Source organism: Pipistrellus kuhlii, unplaced genomic scaffold (assembly GCF_014108245.1).
Source record: "Pipistrellus kuhlii isolate mPipKuh1 unplaced genomic scaffold, mPipKuh1.p scaffold_m20_p_41, whole genome shotgun sequence".
Classification (NCBI taxonomy): Eukaryota; Metazoa; Chordata; class Mammalia; order Chiroptera; family Vespertilionidae; genus Pipistrellus; species Pipistrellus kuhlii.
Genome location: NW_023425542.1, coordinates 4,055,213 through 4,064,116, shown reverse-complemented (window position 1 = coordinate 4,064,116; position 8,904 = coordinate 4,055,213). Strand labels below are relative to the sequence as shown.

Sequence of the window (8,904 nt, the reverse complement as noted above, 5' to 3'; positions counted from 1 at the left end):
AATACATATTTTCAGGGTGGAGCTGTCTGCCCAGTCCCAATGAGGCAGATGCGCCGGGTGCCTTGGCAGGCACTTTGTCTGAGCGCACGCCTGCAAGGAGCCGGGGAGGCCACAGCACCTCCACTGCGGGGGTGTCCACAGCACCTGCCCTGTGGAGTTTGGCCTAAACCCCGCCCAGTAACCTCCCTGGTAACTCACACGGAAGAACCTGAGTTTTGAGAGCATTACACATATACATACACACACATCCATGTATACATCTGTACCTCTATGTATACATGTATAAAACAGATGTATGATACACCACAAGGATGCCAGGACCCAGGCCAAGGAAAGCGACTCCGTGGGGAAGAGGACATTGGAGGCTGTTAGTCTGAGCTGATGCGTGACATGGAGTCAGCACCCTCCAGCCTACAGGTCCTGCCCCGAGCGCTGAGCACAGCCTGCTCTGCCTTCTCTGTTCCTAAGGGAAGCAGCAATGGGGACAGCTGTGCTTGAAGGGGCTGCGGCCCAGGCTTTTCCAGCTAAAGCAGCTCCTTCGTGCTTTCCTCCTGCATCTGGACCTGCGTTCAGAGCCAGTCCTGCAGCACCTCTCCCAACGGCCTGCCCTTCCTACCCTCCTGTACACGCAGGGCCGTCCCGTCCCCACCCCACTGCTCACAAATGGCGCCCGAAGGCCCAGCTGCCGCCTCCTCCGGTGCCCCCTCTCCCAAGTGCCACAGGGCCCAGTGCCCATCACGAAGCACGGCGCACTCCACTCCAGTTATGGTTACGTGTCCGAACGGCTGCCTCATCAGCAAGGGCTTCTCAGGAATCTGAAAAGCCCACAGGCCCTGGCAGCGCACCAAGAACACAATGTTGGAGTCCGGGCCTCAAGTGCCTTCGTGGATGGGCAGGTGCGAGCCGCCTGCCTGCAGTTTTGGGGGCGGGGGATTTTCCTCCCCACCCCCAGCCTCACTAAGATTTTCCGCCTCCCGGGAGCCGCTCAGCCGGAGAGACCATTGTAGCCAGCGTTTACTGGATGCTCAGCAGGCAGGCACGGAGCCGGAAGCTCTAGCATGCATTACCTCATCTGGTCCTCCTGGCCCCACAGGACCAGAGGGAGGAAGTGTGGACCCTCAAGGCCTGTCCCAGGTCCCGCGGCCAGGAGAGCACAGGGCAGTCTGAACGTGCACTCAGCCAGGGGACTGCCTCCCCCTCTGTAAAATGATGAATAAAACAAAGCATGCGCCGATTTAGAATACCCAGCTGGCCCCAGGCCGGCGGCCTGTCCAGGTCCAGGCGGCCAGTTCGGCCCTCCACCATCCGCTCACACTCCCTGGGTGAGACCTGCCCTCTCACATCCTGAGGCGGCTCCATTCCTCCTTCAAATACAGGGTGACAGGCCTGGGGTCCTGGGCTTCCTCACTCTGGCCCAGGTACACCGGGACCTGCGCTGCAGCTTCATCTAAATAACAAATCCACGAGTGCATTTAAATACAACTTGAGCACCTCAAATTCAATTTACACACAGTTTTAGGAATATATTAGATGAGGTGCCGCTGATTAAAATAGGGTGACCTTTAATGAGGTTATCGGATTCTATTCCAGACTCACCTGAAACTGACTTTTAACTAAAAGGGAGCCAGATCCTTGGGTTAGGTTATCGGCTATACCCTATTAAACACACTCATTCTCCAGATCAATAATATGAACATGGTATAATATATGCCATAAAAAGCATCTCACCGGAGCGTCTCAGCACTTTTTCTGAAACTCACCCCCAAACCACCACCACCATGTAAATCCCTGACGTTCTTTACAGTCAACACAGTGCTGTTCTGGTGCTTTCTTTGGCTTGGTTTTTCTTTTTTTAAATCTGTCACTTTAATATGTACATATGAACCTCCAAAAAAGCATGGTTTAGAGAAAAGGAATCCCTCATTTTTTAAGTGACGGTTTAACTTAGCAGAACTACCGGTACAGGAACCTGAGGATATACTGTGTCTCAGACCACCTCTCAAAAATAATGACAGACCAATCTTCCAGTGAGCTCTTCCTCGAAGCTAAGGGCCTGGCAACCCTCATCTGCCAGCTGGTGTTCCCAGGAGCGCCCTTCTTATGTCACCAACTCGGGGACTGTTGTCCGCTGGGACTGTAACGCAGAATCCCTCTTTGGCCCATAACCTCAGTAAGCAGACCCCGTGGACAGGGAGTGCAAGGGCAGAACTGTCTCCACGTCTGACCCGCACAGATACGGAAGCAGGTGCGCAGCACAGCGAAGCAGTGTATCTGCAGCGTCTTCTCACAGGAGAAGGGCGGAGACCACCCTGAGAAGACCTACATGCTGCCATGTTCACCAGGACGGCATCCTCAAATTAGAATGTGCTTAAAGGGACAGCAGAGTCCATGTGAAGTTCACAGTGAAGACTGGCTTCTAATCGGAAAACTGGTGGCTTTCTAGGGATGTATGTCCCCACCCGGACGCCATCCCAAGCCTTTACTTCCCTTAGAACTTAGTGTCCTCCCCGTGTTCCTGCCTCTCAGGCTCTGTCTGGAGCACTTGGCAGCTGGTGAGGCTGGGCACAGGCCTCCATCGCCTCTGAAACCCCGGCAGGGCAGGCAGCACAGTATGGCACTGCTCAGCCTAAATCCCTGCCTGGTGGTTTGCATAAAAGCTCGATTCAAAGAGCCTGTCCCACTCCAAAGAAAAGGAACAGACAAATGTATTAATCACATTTTCCTTTTAATAAAGGCTTTTTACTCAAAAGTGTAGCTTTGAAAATCTCTAGCTTGTTGTGAAAACCAGAAGCGCCAGGAAGCCACTTCACTCTGAACCTGGGCGCGGAAAACATGGCCGCTGGGTCTGCAAACTCCGCTCCCAGCACTGGAAATCAAATGCATCACTTTAAGCGCAGGGCCAACATTTGAAACTAGGAATGATGCATGTCCTACGTTGATTCAAGGAGAAAGGACACATTCTTAATACAGTAAACAAAACACAAAAAGTAAACAAATCTTTAGAAATCACTAGGTGTGTGTGTGTAATTATATAATTAGGGTTATCCTCAACATTTAAAACTAATAAAAAATAAGGTTGCCACCTTACTTCCTCTTTTGGTAATGGAGTGTTACATTTTTAGGGGAAAAAAGATTCTGCACAGACAAGTTTCCAAACCTCAAGCCCGTTCTTGGCTGTACAACTGCACCCCCTTCCCGCACGGAGCCCCCAGCCCCCAACCTGTCCCGTTTGGCAGGAGGCAGAGCGCCTTCATTCTGGCTGTCACGATGACAGGCCCACAAAAGCACAGCTGAGAGAGGAGCTAATTCTTCCCCAGGAAGAAAACACTTTGCCCACAATGGCTCTGCACCATCTTCCACGCTCCTCTCTGCCCCCTTTGCTGTCATGGTTTGATAACTTGTTTTTGCCTAAAAGCAAGATGGCAATCTTAATCAAAAGGGGAAGCTAGATTTTTTAAATAACTTAAAAAATTATTTTTATATAAAGCAGCAAAAACACTTTCCTCTCTGCAGAAAAGAAAAGAAAAGAAAAAAAACCACAACAAAAACGTGAAACCAGGGAGCACAGCGATGCCAGGGACTGTCCGTAACCCGAACGAGCTCAGGCAGAGCGCCCTCAGAGCTGCTCACCGACTCCCTCGGGGCTCTCCAAGGGCTCTTTGGCGTCTTCGGTCGCTCTTTTCCTTTCCTCTGGATCTAAACTTTCCTTTTCTAACCTGGTCCCGTTGGGAATAGAGTTCTGGCCACTCATGGGCCCGTTTTCCGCAGCCTTTGCTCGGCTGACCACCTCGGAGAGGGTGAGGGCCTCCTGCACGCCAGCCTCCTCCTCCAGGCTGCGCAGGACCAGCGGCAGCCTCGAGTCCGCCCCACCGCCCTCCAGCAGCCCTGGGTTACTCTCCTCATACTTGGGCAGCGGCGCCCCCTCCTCCATTTGCTTGCGGTAATACTCCCGGTTGGCAGCTGCACTCTTCACTGCCTTTTCCAAAATCTCTTTTTCACCCAAGCGCAACTTGATGGCCATTCTTGCACGAACAGAAAGGTCATGGTTTTTCAAGAAGGACTTGTCTTCCTAGGAAATGGAAAAGAGCACAATTAATCGCAAGAAGTTTAAATCCAGCAAAACTACAGAGATAGAATGCAGATCAGCTGTTGCTGGGGGTGTGGGGCATGAGGGACATTTTGGGGGTGACATGGGTTTTAGAACTTGACTGGAGGTGGCTGCACAATGGTATACTCACATTATAATGTACACTTCAGCAGTGTGACTGTGCTGTGTGTAAACTATCTGTATATATATATAAAAGGCTAATATGCTCAGTGTACGATCCTGACTGATTGCTATGACGCGTACTGACCACCAGGGGGCAGACGCTCAATGCAGGAGCTGCTGAGCTGCAGTGACTTCACAGTGGTGGTTCTCGGTGATGCACCCCAAAATCAGAGAGGAGGGAGCCCAATTCTTTGTGGGGTCTGATGATTCCATCTTTGGCCATGGGCTATGTTGTTGCTGGAGCACTGTCGGCAGGAATCTGGTTTACTGCACACTTGCCTTTGTGTTCCACACTGTACAGCAACTTTGCAGAGTACCCTCGCGCACTCTGGGACCCCTCGGGGGATGTTGGAGAGACAATTTCAGCCCAATCCCCACAGGCCAGGCTGAGGGACCCCACCTTCCGGATGGACCCCATTCATTCTGCAGATGCCCTTCGAGCCACATCGACACCCCAGGTGCAGGTGGCCAGGGAGGGACCATGGGAGGTTGGCTCCAGGGCATGTCTGGCCCATCTCACCCAGTCCCGCCCCACCAGCCACCTTCTAATTAATTTCCTTTCAATGTGCACAAATCCATGCACCGGGTCACTAGTGCCTCAATGAAGCAGTCATAAAACAAAAATGAGGCCTAACTCAAATGGTGCTTTAACACATGGGACAGAGAACCTTTTAAAAGGAAGTGAGGTTTAAAAGGTTCTCTGGCCCTGACTGGTTTGGCTCAGTGGATAGTGTGTCAGCCTGCAGACTCACAGGTCCCAGATTCCATTCTGGTTGGGGGCATGTGCCTTGGTTGCGGCACATCCCCAGTGGGAGGTGTGCAGGAGGCGGCTGATTGATGTTTCTCTCTCATCAATGTTTCTGGCTCTCTCTCCCTCTCCCTTCCTCTCTGTAAAAAATTAATAAAATATATTAAAAATAAATAGATAAGATAGATAGTTAAAAATAAAAGGTTCTCTGGTCTTGTGCAGGAATGGGCCCAGGGCTCAGCCCTTGGCTGAATGAATAGGTGGATGAATGAATGAGAAACACTTTGAGTTAGTGCCTCAATAGCCAACTCGGAAAGCACAGGTGAGAGCTTCTAGCTGTTGTATCGTGTGAAGTAGAAATTACAGAGAAGAATCAAATCATGCAAACATATTTTCTAATCAACAATGCCTCAATATGATTTTAGTGAGTGCAAACATGTTAAATAGGAGAAAAGAATTATAGCAATTTACATGTAGGAAGGAATCTCTTATTAAGCATATTTTAAAACATGACAAAGCTCAAATCCTCATTCAATCAAGTTACCTCACTGGTTGTCTTATATGTTTTTAAAAGAAGTGAGGCTCGATCTTCAAGAAATGTCCAGAGTTTGACCTCGTTGTCCCAGCTCACAGGGTACTCCGAATTACCCAAGGTGAAAATTTTGTCGATAGCATTATCTCCTAGCAAATGTTCCTTCAGTTCTTCTACGAGAAGCACAAACAGCCATCTGTTAGCAGGAACAGCACTCCTCAAACAAGCAATCCACCTTACAAAAAAGCTTCTCCAAAGACAAAGCTTTCCTGCAACTCGTCAGCCAGGCCATGTCTAGGCTCACCGGAGTGAGTGGGAGCTGAGTGTTGGGCAGGAAATCAAGGGGAGGGCTTCCAGCTGGGTCCGCAGGAAGCCTCCGTCTTCCTGGTGTTTCTGAGGGGCACTAAGAGCTCTAGGCAGGCTTCGGAGATAGTTTTAAAGACAATCTATAGCGGCATATGGACAACACCCTCCCTATAGCCGTTAGCTCCATCATACCAACCGGACAAAAAGACATTTAGGTGAACAACGTAAAGAGTGGAAACAAACAGCATCAGAACACTTGGCGAGCCTTTGAAATTATATCTGATCAGGGCTATGCCAATAGTTGATCTGGCCAAGCTATTTAGCCCTACTTACAACAAGCCACAAACCTAAGAAAAACAAGAAAACAGACTAGAAACTTTAGTTAATGAAAAACGTGCAGATGTCCACTTGTCAGGAATTTAAGTAGCAATTACAAATAAACGCAAGTGAACATCTCAATTTCCTTCAACTATATTTAAGAGGAAAGGACTCAACAACTGCTCAGAGCAGCTTCTCTCTTGGCACATTATCTTCAAAAGACCAAAACATGCTGTCCTATTCATGCTCAAGAAACCCACCGGCTCCTTATGCAATTATAAGACAGGATCTCTTTCAGAGCAAAATGCCCCGCAGCTGTCACTGTTTACAATTCAAATGCAAGGACTTCTGTTGCCAGCAAACCAAACTTTTATCAGTATTAAGAGTAATTCCAAGGATACATCAATTGTCTTGACATGACAAACTGTCTGACTAAAGAGAAATGGAAAAAAAATCACATCCAATCTAAAATGATTCAAGTAGTTCCTCTTTTTAAACAAGACAGAAGCTAATATAATATTCAAAAAAGAAATTCATTAAGTCACCTTTATTAGAAGATTGAGAACATTTGGGTTTTTAGATTTTCGATCCTTCAGTTTATATTCTTTTATAAAGTAACCAGAGGCCCAGGGCATGAAATTCATGCACAGGGGGAAGGAGGTCCCCTCAGCCCAGTCTGCACCCTCTCCAATCTGGGACCACCTCAAGGGATGTCCGACTGCCCATTTGGGATCAGGTCTATATGGGCAGTTGGACATCTCTCTCACAATTCAGGACTGTTGGCTCCCAACCGCTCGCTTGCCTGCCTGCCTGCCAGCCTGATCAGCCCTTAACCACTCCCCAGCCGGCCTGATCAATGCCTAACTGCCCTCCCCTGCAGGCCTGGTCACCCCCAACTGCCTTCCCCTGCAGGTCTGATCACCCACAACTGTCCTCCCCTGCTGGCCATCTTGTGGCAGCCATCTTTTGTCCACATGGGGGCTGCCATTTTGTGTGTTGGAGTGATGGTCAATTTACACATTACCTCTTTATTATATAGGATGGAAAGTATTAAAAATGTTCCTTTAGTGGTTCTTTTTGGAAGCCCCCAATACTGAGGTTACTGTTTTCATGTTTTTCCTTGACCGACCCATGCTACACCTCCGTGCGGGTGAGCTGAGGAGCTCGGCCTTCTCTCTCCGCCCCTTCCGAACAGGGAGATTGCACTCATTCCCCATTACTGGCGGGGCCAATGCCGCACAAGGGGAAAAGAGGCAGTCACCAGGAGAGGGACCAGGAACACTCAAGAAAGGAACCCAAGGCTCGTGCAGTGGGCTGCCTTCCCGGGCTTTCCCGTTAACAGATGCTGGAGCCAGCCCTGTCCTCAGGGCGTTCCTCAGCTTCAGCTGTCACTACAGGAGAGAGCATCTGATCACCCGAGGTGGCTGGCACCTCGCTCCTCAGCCTGGCTCCACCAGCCCTGGGGGACCAGGATCTCTTCTGTGGATCATGTCATTTGCACACCAATAGCACCATGTGGGATGCCTAGTGCGGGCTCTGGAATTAGCCGAGTCAGGCTCATCACCTGCTGGCAGAGTGGCCAAGGCCCCCGTCCTCTGGGAACTGGTGTCTACATCAGGCCTGTGGGAACCCCTCTCTCACCAGGTGACAGCGATTAGCATAAAGTATGAGGCACACTTAAGTGTCGCGTGGGGCACGCAGTGGGTCATCATGACCATCACCTCTTCATTATAAATGCCTTCAGCATATAAACTGTGAACTGAACTCTGTGCCCTTATATTACATGCAAGAAAAGCCCACAGTTAACCCCTCACTTGGCTCATTAAACAGAACTGATGAACCCCTGCCTAAGCACCGTTACCTCAAGCTCTCTCCTGAGTGACGGTGAGGCTGTGCGAGAGAGACAAGTGCCACCCAGCGGCTTGGCAGGTCCTTAGTTGGTGTCTAAATGGCCCCTCTGTGTAGGACTAAGTGTCCCCTACCTCCATCCTGGGGAGGGCCTGGTCCAGGCAGCACTTCTCCGGGACCCAGACATGAAGTCAAGGAGCTGGGGATGGGTCCCCAATGCCCTTCCCAGGCAGCTGTGGGCAGGACACTCACTTGTCTGTTCAATTAGACGGCCATTTGCTCGCTCGCTCCCTCACTCCCTCGCTCACCCCCTCCTACAGCTGTTTTGCACACATGGGGTTTAAGGGAGTTGACAAGAACAGCAAACACACACAATTAAAAATGAAGCCTCAGTACCCGAGGATGTGCAGCAGTTTTAAAGAAAAAAAAAAAAAAAAAAAAACAGAAAAAAAAAAAACGAAAAAAAAAAACAATCACACCACGTCTCAGTAAGAACCCCCAAAGACGGTCTTCAGCAAACATTAACTAGATTCTCAATACATATATATATTTAACTCTTGCCGTGACGGAGGATGGAGGTGGAGGTGAGCACATTCTGTGGCTGAAGCAGACGGTTTGCAGCGGTATTTATTCTAACCCGACGCCCAGAATTGAAAGGCCGCTGGTGACGCCAGGTCAGAGCCCAGAGCTGGCTAACAAAGGCAGCCCTGTGGCCCGCGGAGGCCGCTGCTGCCCAGTGACTTCACTGTGGACTCAGCGCTAACTGCTCTGGCAGCCGAGAGCAGCACACGGCAGGGAAACAGCACTGCCATCCTGGGCAAAAGGCACCCCAACGACTCCCATTCCACATGTAACTTCCGACACAGCCAGACAAGCCAAGAC

The 8,904-nt window shown here is 50.0% G+C and overlaps 1 protein-coding gene across 2 annotated transcripts in view; it reads right to left on the bottom strand.

Annotated features, from left to right (window-relative positions):
• Positions 1 to 2,708: 2,708 nt before the first annotated feature.
• The window catches only part of SETD3 (SET domain containing 3, actin histidine methyltransferase), a 61,867-nt gene continuing 55,671 nt past the window's right edge, over positions 2,709 to 8,904 (bottom strand). Inside the window, exons 12-14 of one of the 2 annotated variants that reach the window (XM_036411762.2) lie at positions 5,563 to 5,723; positions 3,899 to 4,069; positions 2,709 to 2,930 (exon numbers count right to left, since the gene is read on the bottom strand). In XM_036411762.2, the coding sequence (XP_036267655.1) occupies positions 2,913 to 2,930; positions 3,899 to 4,069; positions 5,563 to 5,723 (350 nt within the window). In that variant the 3' untranslated portion in view covers positions 2,709 to 2,912. Of the gene's footprint in view, positions 4,070 to 5,562; positions 5,724 to 8,904 lie in introns of both variants that reach the window. The other variant, XM_036411761.2, reaches the window with a different exon arrangement.